This window comes from Haliaeetus albicilla, chromosome 19 (genome assembly GCF_947461875.1).
Source record: "Haliaeetus albicilla chromosome 19, bHalAlb1.1, whole genome shotgun sequence".
Lineage (NCBI taxonomy): Eukaryota > Metazoa > Chordata > Aves > Accipitriformes > Accipitridae > Haliaeetus > Haliaeetus albicilla.
In genome coordinates this window covers 9,321,854-9,342,223 of record NC_091501.1, presented here as the reverse complement: position 1 = coordinate 9,342,223, position 20,370 = coordinate 9,321,854, and the positions used below count along the sequence as shown (strand labels likewise).

The window sequence follows — 20,370 nt, the reverse complement described above, 5'->3', positions numbered from 1 at the left end:
GAAACCAAAATATCATCTTCTGAGGTTCAGAAAGTGATCATTAACTGAAACTTACAAAGCAGCATACTAAACTGTAGTTTCTAATCAGAAAACGACTCCTGGAAAAATTGAACCACAGCTTCTCCTCTTATTCCACTGCTTATAGCTCACAAGAATCACATTCTTGGCTTGATCACAGAAAACCAAGCTATATGTTGTCTCTTTCACATGTTACCATGATCAATAGTGGAGAATAGGAATGAGAACTTAGCCAGCAAGTCTTTTAAGGGAAGGAAAACGAGAACGTAACTCACTTTTGCAGAAAAACTGTCTGCTGATCTGGCTGTAGCAAAAATTTGCTTTTGCTGGTACAAACAGAAAAGACATATGAGAAGAAAAGAAACCCACCTTTTTTCCTGCCACAGCCCCACTATCTGCCTTGTTTCAATCCATAATCAAATGTGAACAGCATCACCTTATCCTGTATATTCCTTGCACCTAAAAAGTTGCTTCTGGCTTGAAACACTTTATTGGATTGTTACTTGTCTCCATTGTAGAGCAATGCATTGTGGGATGAGGAAGAAATTATGCCTTCCTTTTATGTCTGGACAGCCTCTATTAGAGACAAGTTAGAAGCACTGTAACTGTATTCATCAAATAACAACTTTCCTCCACTATGCTTTAACTCAAAATTTTAAAAGTTATCAGAAGAGTACAAACCACAAACAGGTCACCTTCACCTACTCAAGAGTATGCATATAATCTGTATGTCACATCAAAACAGCTTAACTTTCCAAAAGGACATATTAAAAAAAATTAAAAATGAATGCTTGATGAACAGTAAGAAGAGATCACTGGTTGCAGCAACTAGTCCATGAATAGTTCAGGACAATTAATATACTGAGAAATTTGTTTGTAGGCAATTCAGCAGTGAAAGATGAAATAACTGAATAAAATATTAATTACCAGTAATTCACCCAGCTATGACAAAATGCAGCACATTATATTTACTTTTTCCCTAACAGCTTGGACGAAGCTTTTCATGCTGTTGTTGTCAACAGGGAAGGGACTCTCCTTCAGTTCAGGTAGCCCCACAGAAACACTAGATTTTTGTTCCTTAATTTGATCCATGGCCAACTTTTAATAATAATAATAATAATAATAATAATAGAAAAGACCAGGACCTTTTACACTGTGAAAAGTGCTGCTGAATTTCCCCCCACACTTTGAAAAAGGCAAATTATTCAGTAACAGATAAAACAAGGATGCTCAACATACAGGAGTTTCTACCTTGAAGGTCTCTGTAGAACCACATGAGGTAGTTTATGTGCAATTAGAAGGTGCTGGAAGCAAAATAGTGGGAAAATGGAGGGGAAAAAAACAGGTCAAAAAAGGTATATGAGAAAAAGGGATCTGACAAGTGTCCTCTCAGGGCATCTACAGGTTTTGAAGTAGAACAGTTGCAGCAGAAAGATGGACAACTCTTGCAGTCAGAAGAGAATGATGTTTCTAAAGCCCTCCTGCTCCCAAGTGAGAGAAGCATGAAATCTCTGTTCTTCTCACTCAGCTACATTATGTATGGGCTTTTCAATTTTAAAATACTATTATTCCCTGGAAACTGAAGTGCAACCACAAGGCGAACAACAAACTCACTATCCTTTCTAAACCCCCTCTCCTTAAAACCTCCAGAACAAAGGACAACAGGGTAAGAAAACAAAAACAGTGTAAGATTTCTTCAAATTAAGTCTTTTTCTACTTTCAACACTGGACTAGCTAAAACTCTAAAAAGCATTCCTACTGCTCTCCTTATCTAGCAATAATATCAAAGCCGACAAGAATAGCAACTCTGCATTACTGTGACACGAGATAATTTTTTAATCACTTTCCTGGCAAGGAGCTCAAGAACAGATGTCTAACAATTAGGGATAGCTCCAGACCCACTTATCTCACACATCTAACATTTAGATGACAGTCATAGGAGAACAATCTATCGTGTTCAATCAAATATAATGCTTTCTGGGAGTTTTCAATGGAATAGGGAGATATATTCCAGATATCAAGTTAAGAAATGTAGATAAACCTATTTAATTGAAAATTTTCTCTCTTGTGAAATATTGCAAATCAGCATCATATTGAATGAAATTCTTACAATACTAAAATGCTTCCTAGAGTTTAACCTTTAACATGCCATTTACTTTTTATCATACCAGGAGATTCAACTCCTCTCTCCTTCCCCTTCAACACTTGAGAGGAAAGTACATACACACACAGATATATATATATATAGATAGCTATAGATGTTGATATAAGTATATAGACACACCATTTCCGATACATGAAGCTGAGACTAGAGTTCCTGACAGATCATTTGTATTTTCCAAAACACTGGTCTGCAGACAAATACCTCAGCCAAATCAAAGGACTTCGACAGCAACATAGTCTACCATAGTATATTTAAATCAAGCTAAACTACAAAGAATATCCTCTTGACAACTGGCATATACTATGAATCTGTATTTCCCTACCACAGTTTAAATTCAGATCCCCAAATCCAAACCTAACCATGCTAATTATCAGATTGAAATACCAGGCATTTTCTTTTTACATTTGCATTAGCCTCCCTCAGTGTAGAAAAAGATGCCCCAGGATTCCTCTCTGTTCGATTCTAGCTTTCGCAAACTATTGAGTTGTTGTGGTTGGATGAAATCGGGCATCACAGCCCACAGGCAAGAGTCTGCTGTTCTTCACTGCTCACTAGAGATGACTATACCTTATGTATTTTCCAGGCAAATAGGAATTGCACATTACAGATACAGGCTTCTACTGAAACTTAAAGCATTAGTCTCAGTAAGAGAACACAGAGTGCTAAATTGAACAGGAAGATGTTGAAAGTAACCAGGGGGCTTTGATTACGTGAACAGATTGACAACCAGCAGATGATAAGAAACTCTAAAGGGCTGGAGTCTTAAGTTTGAACTGGAGCAATATCTTCCACTAGATGATACAGCTGAAAGACACAGACAACCTTTAAGATACCTGAAGAGAAAAGGTGTGCCCAAGACCTCATCTGTTTTTTCCTGTTATATGAATTACTCTAATGAAAGATACTACATCTCTTCATAAATCTTGCCTCACCATTACAGCTGCAACAGCAAAATCCACCCCCTCCAAAAAATTAAAACCTCAGTGCATGGTTGTTTGAATGAAATGTGGATCCTTGATAACTTTAGACCTTTAGCTCAGTATCTTTGTATAAGGGATAGACTGGTTTGCTTCACTTTAAGAATACTTGATGAAAAAGAGCAAAAGCACTTATTATGTCACTCATTTTAGCAGATATGAAGGCCTTCTATATGAGAAGTACAATAATCAGCTCTACAAAATAATCTAAATTATTTTATTGGATGGGCATTTTCACAGGTCAAAATTTGAATTTTTTTTTTGTGTGTTAAAATATCTCTGCAGTGCTTACAAATAAGGTTTAATTATGAAAAGGAGTATTAGTTCTGTCTCTTCTTCTTTGCATGTTCCTGGCTTCCAGTTATCTTAGCTTTTCTCTATCCATCCTTAGACTACTCTTTTCTCATTTGGGTCTTTATACTGGAGCAGGATTCCCTACACAGTGCAAACAGCCCTTTCTGGGCCTCCAGGTCCTTCCCCATAAACAGTCCCAGGCAGCATGCTCCCACAGCAGAGACTACAAGATGTCCCAAGTAATTCTTGATTATGCCAATTTGTTATAGGATCTCCAATGGAGCTTAAAAAGTAGATCAATAAAGTTGAGAAAATGAATCAAAAGAACTTCAAGGGCAAAAGGCATATGCAGAACTGTCAGAAGCCAAGAGGCACTCTGCTGATCCTGCACAAACCTCTCTAAATAGCTGAAAGACACAACACCTTCCTAAAAGCAAGACAGAGGGTAACCCAGAAGATAAAAGAATAAAAGAAAATCAGGTAAGTATTTGCAATACAGCGGAAAGGGAGTTCAGGAGGTGTGCATTTTTTTTTTATTTTGGTTTTTTTTTTTTTTGTTTGTAAATGAGCTGCAAGTCCAGTACATGCAAAATCCGTGACTGAATACACTGCCCCAAACGGGCCTCCTGCCATTAGGACATGCACGTAACCAACTCACTCATTCAGCAAAGGCATGGATGTTCTCCTCTTGCTCTTCTGCACCATGTTGGCCTGGTTCCTTAAGGAGATTCGAATGAGTGAGGGAGCTAATCGACATGGTTCGCCATCCACTTGCATTGGAATAGACTTGTATGTCAAAAGTGTCACCTCACGGCACTGATGCAACCTCTCTCCATGACCACCCACCTGGAGAGCAGCCTGGGGTGGGGCAGGGAAACCACAGGCAAAAAACAAAAACAAACAGGAAAGACAAAGAAAAGACACCTCAGAACAGACAGTTGAGGCAGTTAAATTTGAAATGCAGTTTTGCCGTTTCGCTGACAGCATCCATTACACAGTGTTCCATGTGTAAGACATTCTAACAGTCACAATGAATGTATTTTCACTCCAAAATTGCAAAGTAGGACTTAAAATTTCACAAGGAAAAGTGGTGGGCAATAAGCAGATATCTAACCATATGCATTGCACGTCTCATCACGTTGGTATATGTCAAGCATGTTACACACACATACAAATATGTATACACACATGTGCCTGCACAAATGAATACCTGTGTTTATTCTTGAAGTTTTCAATTTGTTTTGATTGGTTTGTTTTTACACTAACAGTAACACTACTAATTATTTGCTCTTTAAAACAACCACCTAACTGGGTACATCTGCCAGACAGAAAAGTTATTTCCCCTTCTTGAACAGAATACAGTCTTTAATGTGAATTAGATAAATCTAAAAACCTTATTAAGGAAGTTTACACCGCAACTCAACCTTGAGACTAGACAGGCTGAAAAGAGCAAGCAGAAGGACCTTGTTAAAAACAATTAAATATCATGTTCAAGAATTCATTTCAAAGGAATGAAACAAGGAGGGCAATGAGCAGATCCTTCAAGTTCTAAGCAGACAAGTTTGGGCAGAAATGTATTTTTTTTAATTTGTAGTGTGACTATTAACTCTCATCTATCAGATGCAGAAAAAAATCCTACATTAACTCATTACTAACAGAAAGCAGCCTAAACACAAGTCAAGACCCTTAATCCTGCTCTGTGCCCTTAGCATTATGGATCAACTTCTTGCAAAGTACTTCTCTTCCTTGGTCTCACAGACCTCCTTGGGTATGACCAAGCACATCTGGGAGACATACAGAGCAAGTTAGGATTATATCAACACAGTCTGGGGTTACAATGGTTCATCAGCATCACAACTGATGTAGGCTTGTAGACCCTCAGTTCTGAACTAGGCCTCCTATAAAAGGGCCCTACTACTTAAATTCAATTCCAACTGAAATTCTTGATAGCTTTGAGATCACTTTAGCTACTGCGAGCGGCTAGAGACACAATGGCAAACCCAAAAAGTATTCCAGACAAAAATTGCCAGTTGGTACATGCTAAATAAACTTTTGACAGCATTTTCAGAAACGTAGCCTAAAACCTTCAGGGGTGAAGTAACAAATGTTCATTCCACATGATCTACTAGGCTAACAGAATTCTGCTTGCTTGTAGGTTATTTCCCTAGTCCACTAAATCCATCAAAACAACAGAGAGACCAAAAAAGAATCTTTAACCGAGACTTCTAAAGAAATGATTGTTGATCAAGGTGACCTTTTACTCCTGCTAACTTTGAAGATTAGATTTGTCTGAATTTCTCTTTGAGGAAGCAAACACCATTATCATGGATATTCACTGAATACGATATGCACTGAGGGCAGGTCACATAAATAAACGTGTGAGTTTAGTGAAAACAGGCTTATCCATGTTAGCTTTAACATAGTTCACACAAGACATAGCAGCAACAAAGGCCTAAGAGTATGGACTTAAGCAGGACCTAAACAAACCTTCCAGGAAGCCCTGATAAGTGACTTCTGTTGGTCACCCTAAGTTCAAGTTGCAGTGCCTTAGGTAGATTACTGCTAGCACAGGGATAACTACCAACTCTCTGACTGCATTTAATCATCCTCTGAAGAGACTGACAACTGGGTTTAACCACTGTGATAGTAGGTCACTAGTGTAATTCACAGTGAGATTGCTTTATAGTAACTCAGCTTTAGTTCACTTTAAGGACATTATTGACAGAAAGTGCACTGCCAAATTAAAACTGGTGGTTGAATTTTCTTTCCCTAGCAGAACAAAAAGATAACATTTGTGCCAGAAATATTACTAAATTTTCCACAGCTGTTACTAAACTTTCACAACATTTTTGGTGGGAGTATAGAAACTGTATGGGCATATTATTTTATATAATATTTCATATTTGTTTCCAGTAGCCTGCTTTACAAAAAAAAATAAAATTGAACTTTTATGCCATAGATTGAAATATACAAAGCTACAAAGAAACAGCAGTAATTATTTGACCACAGAACACTCCCACAGTAAAAACGTGCATGCATGCTGGTTTTACTGCAATAATCTTGACGTTTGGGAGCACTGCATTGCAAAATATGGCTAATTTGCACAAGAGCACATTTTTATTATTAACTAATACTTCTTTTATTAGAAAACTACAATTTGTCCCCCTCATTGAAAACCTAATAGAAGAGCATGTTTTGGCCTTAGCTGATCGAATATGTGCAATCATGGTGGTTCCTCAATAATGAGGGCAACTTTGCACTCTGCAACACCACCCACAGAATTCAGCAGGTCTGGTAGCACCTGCAGTATACTCACCAGTGAGGCCATGGTGAACCCAATGACTTCAATGTAGCCATCATCATGACGCTGAGGCTCAAAGTCTCTGTGATCTCCAGGGTTTCCCCAGGGCATTGTGCCAGCACAATACCTACAGAAAGAGGTTTGGAAAGCAAGCCTTGAGAAGGCAGTTTGCCCTGATGGGTCCTGATTAGTAGCCTATAAGCCTGTTCTGCTGTCCTCCAGAAGTATTCAGATATCCATTCCAGGATTCAATTCAGGGACAATTAAAAGTTATGCTGGCAAGGACTGGACAAAAAGGACAATCTGTCTCTTGTTTCCAGGCTAGTACATCATAAATAAATGTATCCATCATAATCTTTAGCAGGTTCTTCAATGAGAGGAAAATGGGGAAACACCAGGAATAGATAACAGAGCAGCAGCACTTTGTTCTCCCCACTTGCTTTGCTTTCTGCAGATGAGCTGTTGCGCCAGAAAGCTGCTCAGCCCCTCTGCTACACAAGCATGGGGCTGCAGCAGCAACTCCCAGCCTTGGAGCTCCATTTGCTCTCTCCCTGCTGGCTCAGAAGCTCTAACAGGATAAGGAAGGCAAAACATTTCAGAGTTTGAGGAGGCAGGGAGAAATAAGAAGCAGGAACAGAGGCAGCTGTGGCATCTGTTATTCCTATCATTAAAGAATGGATGTAAAAGTGATCTAAGTGATAGAAGGGGGAACTTTGGAGAGGTGACACCAAGTAGAAGCTTGCAGTGAGGGCAGTGCAGAACTGAAAAGATCAAGTGCTTGGGACTGCACATGGAGCAAAGCGGTAGGCTGTCTGAAGTAGCGGTATCCAAAGTGGGGTGCATGCACCACAGGGAGTGTGCAAGAATAATCCACAACTGACAAGAAAATTAAGGTGTGTGAAGAAAACATTGTTTGTACTTTTAATAAATAAGAAAAAAAATTCAAATATTGCTTGTTTCGTCTTTATCACATCCTTTCTTAATTTCTATTTTTGTGTATGTTTTATAATGTATATATTAGTACAGTAGTACATGTATATAATTTATAAATAAATATACATATATTGGGATGGTGCTCAAAAATTTTTTTTACTGATAAGAGTTGCACAATAAAAAAAAGTTTGGAGATTACTGCTCTGGAGAGCAGGAGATAGACAACTTTTAAGAATACAGCTACATTTCTATTCAGGACACCTTCTAACATGTTAAAAAACAGCACTTCTTTCAACAGTTTGATGTTCCTTTACCAGAAAGATATTGATCCTTTTTTTAATCCCCCTCTGCTTCCCCCTCACCCCCCACCCTTTTTTCACACTCTGCTTCTAATTAAGTGAAAGACCAGGCATTTGTGTCTTTACTACCTTGTTTGCAGGTTAGGTGCACAACGTTTGAAAGCGTGTTTGTTAATCATTTCTACTATCCCTGTATCAGGATATTCAACTTTTTAAAGGATGGTTTAGCTGCACCCTGAACTCAGATCCCATGCCATATTGCTAATGAACGGTATTATAAGCACCTAGCTCTCAAGAAGGCAGAACAGTGGCAATACTCGCCCTTCACACCCACCCAGTCTAGGACAACTTGTAGGTATCGTTATTTATTTATTTATTAATAACTCCAAGCATCTGTCTTGAGCTTACCTGGGTATGTTTAAAAACACTATACACTGGAACTTCAGCTCCTGGATCTTTGGAGTCAGGTCTGTACCATCACACTACAAAGCCAAAGTGACAGAGCACAGAGAAATTGCTGAATGGAGCCACAGACAAGAGAAGTGTTGCTGCTTTGTAACAACTTTCCCAAGACTTTCCTTGGAATGTGTTGCAAATGTCATGCTCAAAACTGAAAAGTAACAGAGCCATTAAACTCTCACCTCACTTTTTCTCCATTCCCCCCTCTTCCCACAATACTATGACACAATTTCTTCTACTTACCACAACTTTAACATGCTTGGATAAATCTCTTGAGCTTCTTTGCAGAAAGTCTGTAAAGGCTGCCTGCAACAGAAATAAATGCGGGAATTGTCATCAGTGCTTCCTCTCTTCCCTTTCCTCATTTCTTATCCCACCACAAAGCTAATTACCAAAATGCCATCCTTTTGTCAAACCTATTCTTTCTTGTTCTCAGGAGGTATGGTTTGTTGTTTTTTTTTGAAATTATGATACTTCTCCTTTTGAGAGGTTAACCAAAGAAGGTCCTTGGGCACCTAAGGATTTAAATGCAAATTCTTGCTCACATATTTGTTTCTATGTTTAAGGCACATAGGTATGGTGGGAGTCATCATCCAGAAAGACTTTATATGTCATGCATTATCAAATTAGTGTTTCTCTCTTAATAGCTGCATTTTAGAATAAGGTGTTGTCCATGTACCTCCTGAACACAGAAGTGGGTAATTTTATTTGTGTATTCACACTTCAGAATTAATCACCCCAAATAGCTGATCTCTGCCCTCCACTCCCCATGACCCTACATCCAAGACTACTCCTCAAAGCTACAAAGATACAGGCCAACACTTGGGGAATTTCTCTAGGAAAGTCAATATCAACGTGCTTCCCAAACCCTGAAAGAAGCAGAGCAGTTTGTTGAGAAGCTTATGAGCCAGAAGCTGGGGAGCCAAGACACGACCAGTACTATGTCCAAAGGAGTAGCGCTTCTCTCACCTGCTAAACTCTGTAAAACAATAGTGCTTCAGGCACTTTCCAACAGACACACGTGTGTGGCATTGCCAGAAACAGTACATGTGCACTTTAAATTGAAACAGGCAAAATGAACCGGCATAAGCTCCTGATGTGAGAAAGTGAGGGGGAAGGTACTTAAGAAAACACTCAAACAACTAAGTTAACATCATTCTGTAAGATGAATCACAACTCACCCCTGCATAAAACATTTTATTCCTAAATCGGCTGTTGAATTTCTCTGGATTTGCTTCTGTGAAAGAATAAAAAAGAAAAATATGAACACCCTAATAAAACAAGTAGACTCCATTGTACCTTCACATTCCCTGCTAGCACTGTAGTGCTTTTAGCATACATCACTCGGTGAAAATATTAACATATATTTCCTGCGTGAGAGTCTCCCACCCATGCCATTATTGCTATCAGATTTCAAATACTGATATTGAATTCTTTCCCTTTCCTATACAGTGAAAATAGATGGAAACATGAGCAAAGAGTTAACACAAATACAACCAGTTAATTTAGCATGTCTCAGACTATTCAACTTATGATCTCTCAGTACCATTTGTGAGACTTCTGTTACCACCAACACAGAACAGACCTCTAAGAATTATTAGAAATCCATGAAACACTAACCCCTGCTTTGAAGCAGAAGTAAAGCATTAGTAACTCACAAGATGAAACAGACACCTAAATTCTCATGTGTTACAAAGAGGTACTGAGGAATAGGCATCTCTACCCAAATATTCCTGCAGGAAAAAAATAAGGGGTTACTCTAAAACCTATTTAGAGAGCTATTTCATTTTGATTAGACTCCAAGTGATGGAGAATTTTAATAGTCCAGTAGTAGTGCACATCTAATGGTTAATTATTCTCACTGTTAAAATAAATGTGGGGGGTTTTTTCCTATCTTGAACTTTTCAGACTTCAACTGCCAACTGCTAAATCTTATTATACTTCTCTGTCAGATTAAAGAGCCCTCAACTATCAGATATCTTCTCCTTGAGTAAATACTTAAAGGCAGTGATTAAATCGCCTCTTAACCTTCTTTCTGATAAGCTAAATGGAGCTCCTTTAATCTCCCAGTATAAGGCATATTTCCCAGAATACAGGTCATTCTTGTGCCTCCTTGGGAACTCCTTTCCTAGTCTGTGGGATCCAGAGATTTCAGAAGCAGCCCTTCTGACACTGTATCCAGTAGTAGTACCGATCACCCACCCTGGCTCACTGATTCTCTAGTGCAAACATTCAACTATCAAGATAGCCCTTCTAGCTAAAGCATCACACTGATGTGAACACTTCCAAATTACTTCTTCCCAAATGACCACTTGAAACAATCCTTTCAGTTCTCTTTGAAGTCACTACATCTCACAGTGTTAGGCTCCATTTTGTAAGAACAAGCTACTTTGTGTTTCTTGTTTGACTGTTTGCCCAGCTACTGTATCATCCATGTGTTTTGTCACATATGAGTCAGGGCCACATTTTCAAACGATTAATTTAACTGCATAAATAAATCTTATTTCACTTACTGAGCTGACAGCTCTTTGTAGAAAGTTCAACACCCTATGCTAAGAAACGGGAGGCTCTTGAAGGCTCGGTGCCTGTGCTGCGTGTTCTCTGATGTGGCTATCCCCGGTGGCTCCAGGCAGCAGCCACCACAGCACTGGCTCTTACGTGGATCTTATAACAAATACTGACCAGAACCAAAGTCCCAGTTTAGAACAGAACAGAACAGGAGCCTTTCTGAGGTCAGGGATTCAGCAGTCCTTCAACATACTGAACTACTCCTACTTCTGACATAGCAGATGAGCATGGGTAGGGAGGAAGGACTGACTCTTTCTGCAATGTGGAATAGAGCCTAAAGTTGATCAGAGTGCAACTTTGATCGCAGAAGTAAATCACTGACTGCATATCCAAGGCTCACTCCATCCTCACCATTCACAAGCCATCAAGGGAGTAGGAAATGGAATATGTTAGACTCTGTGTGTGTGTGTAGTAGGGGGGTGTCCTGCAAATGAACAGTCCTGTAGAGCTGAGAGATCAAACAGCACATCAACAGGGATAAAGTAAATCGCATCTCCTCTGCTCCACCAAAGCATAAGGGTAACAAGGGAAGAAACTGGAAAGAGTCGCTACCCAGAACACTTCCTGAAGAAGCAGAGCTAAACACGTTAGGCTTGGAGCCAACCCTCAAGGCTCAATCTGATTAGTCACAAGAAAAGTGTAGAGGTTGCCATGAAAAAGGCCACATTCATGTGCAGGTTTCTCTGAGACACTGCAATTACTGCTTATTCTAAATATAACAATTGACCAATCTCTATTGCATAAAGTGCCCTGATAGGATAAGAGTTGAAATCAATTTAATTTATTTTGGTTTGGGGAGGGGGAGGAGGGGGCAGGCGATTGGTGTTTGTTTATTTTAATGCTATGTGTGATTACAATAGCTCCACATTAGCAACTGCATACAACCACTTATCTTAATGGACCAAGTGTTACAGCCATGAAAGCGCTTTAAGTTTTGCTAAAGTTCTGCTAAGAGTTTCTCTGGATTGTCATCCATTGTAAATAAGATCAGAATCTGTTTTGCACTGCTTAATTCATAGAATTATATAATAGTTCGGGTTGGAAGGAACCTTTAAAGGTCACCTGGTCCAAGCCCCTGCAGTGAGCAGGGACATCTTCAACTAGATCAGGTTGCTCAGAGCCCCGTCCAACCCGACCTTGAATATTTCCAGCGATGGGGCATCTACCACCTCTCTGGGCAACCAGTTCCAGTGTTTCACCACCCTCATTGTAAAAAATTCTTCCTTATATCTAACCTAAACCTACCCTCTTTTAGTTTAAAATTATTACTCCTTGTCCTATCGCAACAGGCCCTACTAAAATCTCTGTCCCTATCTTTCTTATAAGCCCCCTTTAAGTATTAAAAGGCCACAATAATGTCTCTCTCGAGTCTTCTCTTCTCCAGGCTGAACAACCCCAATTCCACACGAAAAACAATAAAACCCACACACCAGCAACACCTCCAAGGCTATAAGCTTTTCTCTCCTAAAATACATAGGACTGTGTATATTTTAGCATTTGAGAGGGTAAGGAAGACACCAGCAGTAATGACTTGTAAGAGCAGGCACTTGTGCTAGGAAAAGCTCTCCTGGCCACACATACCCACTCACAGACACACATCTTGCTCTGCCAAGTATTTTTTCATCCGTGTAAATTTTTAAAACACTGGCATCTCTGGAATAACATCCATTCTTTATAGGGCTCCATAACTTCATTATTAAGTAATGCCTCCATTAAGTGAGAAAGTAGCCATGCATTTCATCTATACAGTATATTCACAGTCACATTAGCAATGCATAGTGATATGCATTCATAAAAAAATGCATACAGCTGTCATCATTTCATTCCTGTGCCCTCTTGTGGCCCCTCATTATTATTCCTAAAGCTTGAAGCAGTCTTAAACATTATAAAATATGCATTAGCTCATTCCATCATGTATCCTGCTCTTTATTTAGCATGGCATTAAAGTGCTATCTTTTAATCTTGAAATGACACTCTGATAGTATGAAAGTGAAGATAAGGGAGGCTGTGATTCAGAAAAAATACCTGCGTATGAAGCTGAAATGACCAAAAGCTGAACGCAGACAATTGAACAAGGTTTGTTTATACAAGCATGCTTGCCTAAACCATATAAATAGAGCAATTCACATCAGTCCAAAGCCCACCTGTTTAAGCTACATTTGGATCTGCACGGGGTGGTATAATTGTGATCGGCAAGGGGACAAACAGGATGCCACAGCAGCTCAAATTCCTGACAGTTTTGTGGACACTAAAACATTTTACTTGCATAGACACACTCTGGGTCTGTACCAAGTCCAATGATATTATGCTATACCAATCCATAGGAAACAGCTGTTCAGTTTAAGAACACAGTTATCCTCCTGCTATGCTGCTACTTCCACAGTCTTGCAGCTTTCCTCCTCCCTTCACCTCTACAGTTGCACCTGACTTACATTTGTTTTTCGTTCTGCTCTTATTCTGACACTTCTGCATCAGCATAAACTTTCTTTATATCTGTACTTGGTATCTCCTTTAGAAGATCAAAAACTTTGAAAAGCTCCCTTTTAGCCCTTTTCCTCCAGTAAATGCCATTTTTCCTTGTACTTTTTTCATATTTAAATCATGAAGTCCCTTGGAAACTCATGATACAATCAATTCTTTCCTACATGTATATATCTTGGGTTTTTATGGTCCAGCTTTCCTTCTGAATTATAAGAATTGTAAGATGTTCAATCCAACTCCAGTTGTAATTCATAAAATAACTGCCCATTCCCAAGGCTAAGGAAATAAAAAGTTCCTATTACCTCTAGATTCATGGAACTCCAGCGTAACATGTGCATCAAATCCAAGGCTGAAGTAATTGTTGAAGACACTGAGAGGAAGCTGTAATTGGATAATAAAAGGACATGTTAAAATAACACAAATGAAACATTCCATGACACACCAGGAATTAAATATTTTAAACCTGGCATGTCATGAAAACCTACGAAGAAGAAAGTAGAACGTATCAGGGAAACGTATGTGGAAGGTTGCTCTGAAGATTAGTAATGGTTTGTAGAAGATGATCGGATACAAAACCCCGAAGAACACAAACACATCTACAGTGCTTTATGACCATACATGTATCTTTGCAAACCCATCAAAGGGTTCCTTATGTTGCCATTGAGATTTCCCATAATGCTGCTCCACTTAACATGTCAATACAAAGGTTTTCCTAATTGCTGGCACTTCAAGCTCAGCATGGCGAACAAAACTCAAGCTTTGTTCTTCCTGCTTCATATATAACCAGGAGCAATGTAAGTCCCAGACAAGAAGCCCTAATTCTATTGAGGATGCGTGAGGCAGGGAAGCACACATCTGGCCTCTTCATCATTACACGTGCCCAGCAGGGCTGTGGAGAGAGAACAGTAGCATCCAATAGGTAAGCTAGAAATCATAACTGAGAACAGGAAAATGGTTCACAGAATCTTTTTTTTTATGATTGTAACATTTTCGATACCTCCAGTCCAAATGACGTATTACTATAAATGTGATCCCCTCACATAAAAATTTTCCCATTCTTCAACTATCAAGATACACTAATGGAGGTTATATGGAGACCCAAACATGAAGAAGTTAAATACAGAAATACACTACGCCTTGCTGTAAAGTAGGAAATTATATGCATCAGCAAAATCCTACGGAATAAAATTCTACATGCTGTTTTTAGTTTTGTCTAATTTCGGAGTGGATGGTAGTCACAAGGTTGCTCCTCCTGCCACCCCAGGTTAACTAGAGAAAAACAACAATAACCTTTCAGATAAAATGCTAGGGATTTTTTCCAGGGTTTAGTTCTTGAGATAAATGCTCAATGCCTGGGAGTTACAAACAACAAATAAATGGCTGGTATGCATTACATTTCACACACCTCTGGAAGTACTGACACATGAAGAGAGCAAAAGGAAGAGATGCAACTAGAGAATTAAAAGGTTTTATAGCTTCCCCACCCATGGAGCTTACAGTGTAACCCACAGATGCTCTAAGCATCCTATAGTCTCCCTGGGAAAAAGAAGGCTCTAACCTTACGTGCCCCATCCTCCAGCTCATCCTGTGGCAAATCAGGGTTGCGCTCAACCTGGAGATTCCAGCGGTCCAGCTGGACAATGGTCCCATCTTCTACATGGCACAGGATCTTGGACACTGGCTCATCGGTGTAACCCTGACAGCAGAGTTTCACCAGAGTATCAGCCATGGATAGTGAAAGGAAAGCAAGTCAATCACCAATTACCTGGCAGACCTCCCTCCTTTCAGACAGGCCTAAAATGCCAGATCAAGTGTTCCTAAGAACATTGGAGAGGAACTCAAAGTGTATTTGCCTTGCCGGGAATAACTCCAGTCATGTAGTCAAGGATAAATACAGAGAAATAAAGTTTAAACTACGCTTAAATTAGAAGCCTGCATATCCTCCTTATTACTTGGCCTGAAATACCAGACAGATACATCTATGTACACTTTTATTACAACAACTACATCATTAGTAATCCAAGATCCCAGACTGGAAATTGAAGCAAACCATTGGGTCTAACTGAAGCAGTCCTTGGACACAGCTCTGCCTGCTATTTTAGCCAAAATGAAGTTCCACCCTACGCAACTAAATCAGAGCAGCAAGTTGAGAGCCCACATAGAAGGGTACCCCAGTCTGTGCTTACCCCACCCCAGTTGAGGGTGCGGGCAAGGTCATTCCCAGTGCCCAGCGGAAGGACAGCCACAGGAGGCGGGGGGCTGAGTTGCAGCTCATCAAGGATGGAGAGGATCCAGCCCACCTATAAATGGGAAATGCAAAGAACTTATTCAGCAAGATTAAAAGGGATGGAAAAAAGGAAAAAGACATATTTTGATGGTATCCCCTTTGCAGCAAATATCAAGTAAAACAAAAGGGAGAAGGGAAAATTAGGATATCTGAAATTTAATTCTACAACTGCCCCACCCGCGGTTTCACCTTTCAGAGAACAGGTATTGCAGTTTTCATGAAGCTCCTGTGCAAGCAGAAGCAATGGGATGTAAACACTGGCTATCTTTAACAGCACACAGAGATACTGAGGAAAGGGAGCACATAAGTTGCTGTTCTTTAAGGAGGGTATGAAAACACATAGAATTACACCCGGTATTATAAGGCTACCTAAATATTGCTCTGAAAAATACTGTATGTAAAAATGAGTGAAAAATAACATGGACAATTCAAGATAATTTTTTTAAATTGCCATTATGCTAAAGGAAAATAACCTTTGACAACCATTATGAAAGATGATGCAAGACACATTAAGACAGCATGGTATCAGAGCATGTCCTGGAACAGAGTCCAAGTGAAGTCAAGCATGGACGTGCCCACAGGTCCCCCAGTCCCCAGACAAGAGACCTTAGTGCTGAATTATTTCACCCAGTGCAAAGCATATATATATAATATATATATTCTAGTCATTTGTATACACACACACACATATATATAAAATAAAAGACTAAAAGACTAGAAAAAAAGACATACCAATGCTCAGAGTTGAAGGGTTTGGGTTGGAACGATGAATCTGGCTCTTTTGTATCGTAAGCTATTAGTTATTTTAGAGAGCTTTTTCTCTTTCTTGTGTCTATTCTGGACTATATATAAAACTTTCAGATAGAAATCTAGCCAGAAGGAACAAATTACTGTAAAATATTTAGGTTTTATTAAATGGTAATTTCCAAGGGGGGAAAGAATTGTTGCTGAAGATGTTATCAAACTTTTTATGACTGAAATTCTTGCTACAAGAAAATAGGACTTTTTCTTTAACTATTTCTCACCTTTAAAAAGAAAAAAATACAATCTGTGAAAGAATCTGTGCTGCATAAAGAATTACAAAAAAATAAATATAAGAAGATAAAATTTGTTGGGGTTTTTTTTTTTCCTGATGCCAGTGTTCAAAGGTGCAGTCTCTACTGGAAATGTGAACTTTTAAGTAAGACACAAAACTGAAATCCTGACTGCAGCTGGACAGGATTTTTCCTCCCTCAACTAATATTACTATGATTTCAGATAGATTCTTAACCCAAACCGGGATGACACGGGAGCTTCATGAAAGGCACCCAGCATAACATGGGCATTGGGAACAACAGTTGGAATTTGAAGGACTGCAGAAGGGGTGGCCTGGTAAATACAGCAACCACCACCCTATTCAGTATTCTAGGGTATGTCTTTCTCCACGTCTCTTGACGGATAAATTTAATTTGTATAAATAGCATTTATCAGACAGTTATTTATCATAACCAATTGTCCAATTATTAAAGCATTCATCTGGGATGTGATCCCGCATTAGAGCTCTTTGTCTGGCAACAGTCATCTGAATCACAACTCTTACGAACTTGGATATCACCAAAGGTACTTAGGTCTATCATAGGCAGCATGGTAGGACTAAGCAGAGCTCTTAAGGGACTTTTAGAGGTAAGTAATCTTTTACTTTTCAAAATATCTATCCTTCAGTATTGATAACAGGAGACAGAATAAAGACTCCTGATAACTTCACTGGGGTCAGGACTTCTTAAAGAGTCCTTTGTCATTGCCACTGACTTAATCCATACATCTGTGCCTCAGCCTCCCACTGGTACGGGTAACATTACAATACCTACCACTTTCGTAAATGCTTTTAACTGATCAATTAGTAATTTGAAGTTTCTGTTTATAAGTACAACATTGTTATTTAACTTGAGGTCATTTCTAAACCTTGTACATTAGTTTTACAATCAAGGATGACATAGACTGTCATTTCCTTATAAACAGAAAGCTCCTGACTGCTTTGTAAGCAAAACTGTCCATTTATACCCTGAAAAGGAACAGCAACAGCGATGATGGAAAAGTTACAACAAGTTCTGATTCACCTCAATAATGCAAGGTAACATCTGGTCTCATTGAATATTCACTAAGTCCGTTTGAGCCAGATTTTTCATTTCTAGATGTAATGGCTTTGGGAATAACTAGATATTAATTTGCTTCAAACTGAGCAGCAGCAAATGTGATAGTGGAGCGCTGCTCATACTGATGAGAAGGTGCTGCCACCTGTCGCTTGCACTGCTCAGCAAAGGGAAAATAAAGGATGGTCAGACTCAATGTAGTTGCATTCATTTCTATTTTAATATTTTCCGGATTAATTTTTTTTTTTCCCTGTTAAAATATGGGCTTCCTCAGGTGGAAGAAAAAGACTTTCAGAAACAGATCGAAATGCTTTTTGCAGCTTATGCCTTTTGCTAAAGGAATGCTTTGCACATTTCTCAAGGGAAGTTCACGATTCAGTAACAGTAATATCTTATTTCCCAGGCACCAGCAATTGAGTAGTCTAATCATGGGGTTTTTTCTTCACTCTGGCAGAGGAAGCACTGGTATTAATAATCCCTACATCTGGGGTTAGTAATAGAATTATTATATATATTAAATATAAATTAAGTATTAAAAGAACCCACAGAAGCTGAACAGGAAGTTCCCCCAGAAATTCAAGCAGAGATGGGTTAAGGGTGGGTGTTCAGCTCACTTAAAAAAAAAAATTCTCCTCATGCCCTAAACATCTACATATATCTATCATGGCCAGCCACTGCACGTTAAAAATAGTAATGCATTTTCCTTACCATACTTACTGTTATAACTATTATCAAGTGCACGTTTGGGGAACTGAGCTTCAGAGAGATTAAAGGTCAGGTTTTCAACTGCATTTAAGCACTCAGTGGCACAGACTGAGATTTACAATGTTCCTAAGTACTGGAAAGAATAATGGGGTTGTAATACCTCCATTACACTCATGGCCTGCAGAACCTGAACTGCAGACCCTGTCTCCAGCTAAGGGTGCCTAAATCCTTTAAAGATCTTACCTTATTCGCTTATCCAAGAACACACAGAAATTCAGCAGCAAAGCAAGATACTGAACCTAGATCTACCAGATCCCAGGCTAGTAGTATGACCAACACGATATCCTTCCTCACAGACATTTTGTAAAGAAAGCGGGGAAACCCACTTTCTTTAGGCACAGAGGAGACCCTATATGACTGTACACAGACATCATGGAGACAATAGCAGGAAGGAGCAGAAATTAAGATTTAGTAGCTCCCAGACACGGACTTAACATGCTAGACCCTCAGAGCTGTGTAAATAGTGAGAGGAGGCCAGCAAAGTTAGTCTTTTTTTTTTTTTTTTAAGCTGTACCAAATCTTTATGCATAAAGCAGATAGGACCTTGGACATCAGGATCTGGCCCCATCGCTACGCAAGCCAGGCCACACAGAAAATAAAAAAAGTAATAGATTTCACAAGCGTAAGGTATGTTATCTGGCTCTGCAGGCATTGTGAGGTGGTAAACCCACAACTGCGAGGATTTTAATCACTTGTCCAATGACCACGGGGCTGCCAGGCACCAGCCACCTACCGTCCCGTCCCCGCCGCAGGCCAGGATCCGCAGGTTTGGCACTTTTCTGTACAGCTCCAGCCTGGCCAGGGGAGGGAAAGGGAAAAAAGGGAAGGGAAAAAAGTCAGAACAACAATGCAGGCACTTTTTACGCATTTTGCCGAGTGACAGTTTAACAGCCGCTTATTGCATTTTTGAATATTCATTACTAAGGGTGTGGGTGGAGGCAGGGGAAAAAAAAAAAAATCTCAGCGTTACCAAAAGCCTTGGCAGTGAGAAGGCACCAGCCCTGGCAGCTGCAGGCGGCATCAGCCCCAACCCAACCTGAGCCCTGTGGTTCACTTCACATCTTCACACGTGCACAAAACCACTAGGATGTGAAACGGGGCCTTCCTCCTTGGTTAGGCAGCACATCTTGAGAAGTATTTGATCAGTTTAGCATGCTCCCATGCTAAATCTGAAAGGACAGATTCTCATGTTCCCTCTGGAGATGACAAAATCTTTCCTTTTTCTCTTATCCTAAGCAAACAAATATAAACTTCGAGGTCTTTAAACAAAATTTAGTGTTTCTCATCAGGATTTGCTGAGCCACCATTTCCGAGGCATGTAGAACATGACAGCTTCAATTGGTCATTACTTTTTTTAACACCACAGAAGGCAAGAACATCTAATAGATTTCTTTCTCTGGATATCTGATCTAAGATACCAGCAGGAGAGCCAAAAAAGCACATGTTGAAGACCTGCTCCTTCAGTTGCAGGAAAGAGAGGCATAATGAAATATCTCCTAACGGAGGGGATGCATTCACATGTAGAGAGCTGAGTGACCAGAGGACCTAATCCTCCTTTAACTCCATTACACAGCTCTGAAAACTGTATGTCTACCTTAAAGCTTCTATACATCATGAGAGGATCAGCAGTGGAGGTGTTTCTGCAGGAAAAAAGCTTGGATGCCTTGAATAGCAAATACTTGGACCATTCTTATA

General features: G+C 39.5%; 1 protein-coding gene across 9 annotated transcripts in view; it reads right to left on the bottom strand.

Annotated features, from left to right (window-relative positions):
- DGKI (diacylglycerol kinase iota) overlaps positions 1–20,370 on the bottom strand; it is a 220,161-nt gene that overhangs the window by 81,617 nt on the left and 118,174 nt on the right. For 8 of the 9 annotated variants that reach the window (XM_069807567.1, XM_069807559.1, XM_069807561.1 and 5 more), the window contains 9 exons: positions 19,409–19,469; positions 15,681–15,794; positions 15,053–15,190; positions 13,797–13,875; positions 9,627–9,682; positions 8,689–8,751; positions 8,395–8,468; positions 6,770–6,881; positions 4,112–4,311 (listed from right to left, as the gene is read on the bottom strand). In XM_069807567.1, the coding sequence (XP_069663668.1) occupies positions 4,112–4,311; positions 6,770–6,881; positions 8,395–8,468; positions 8,689–8,751; positions 9,627–9,682; positions 13,797–13,875; positions 15,053–15,190; positions 15,681–15,794; positions 19,409–19,469 (897 nt within the window). The remainder of the gene's footprint in view (positions 1–4,111; positions 4,312–6,769; positions 6,882–8,394; positions 8,469–8,688; positions 8,752–9,626; positions 9,683–13,796; positions 13,876–15,052; positions 15,191–15,680; positions 15,795–19,408; positions 19,470–20,370) is intronic. The other variant, XM_069807563.1, reaches the window with a different exon arrangement.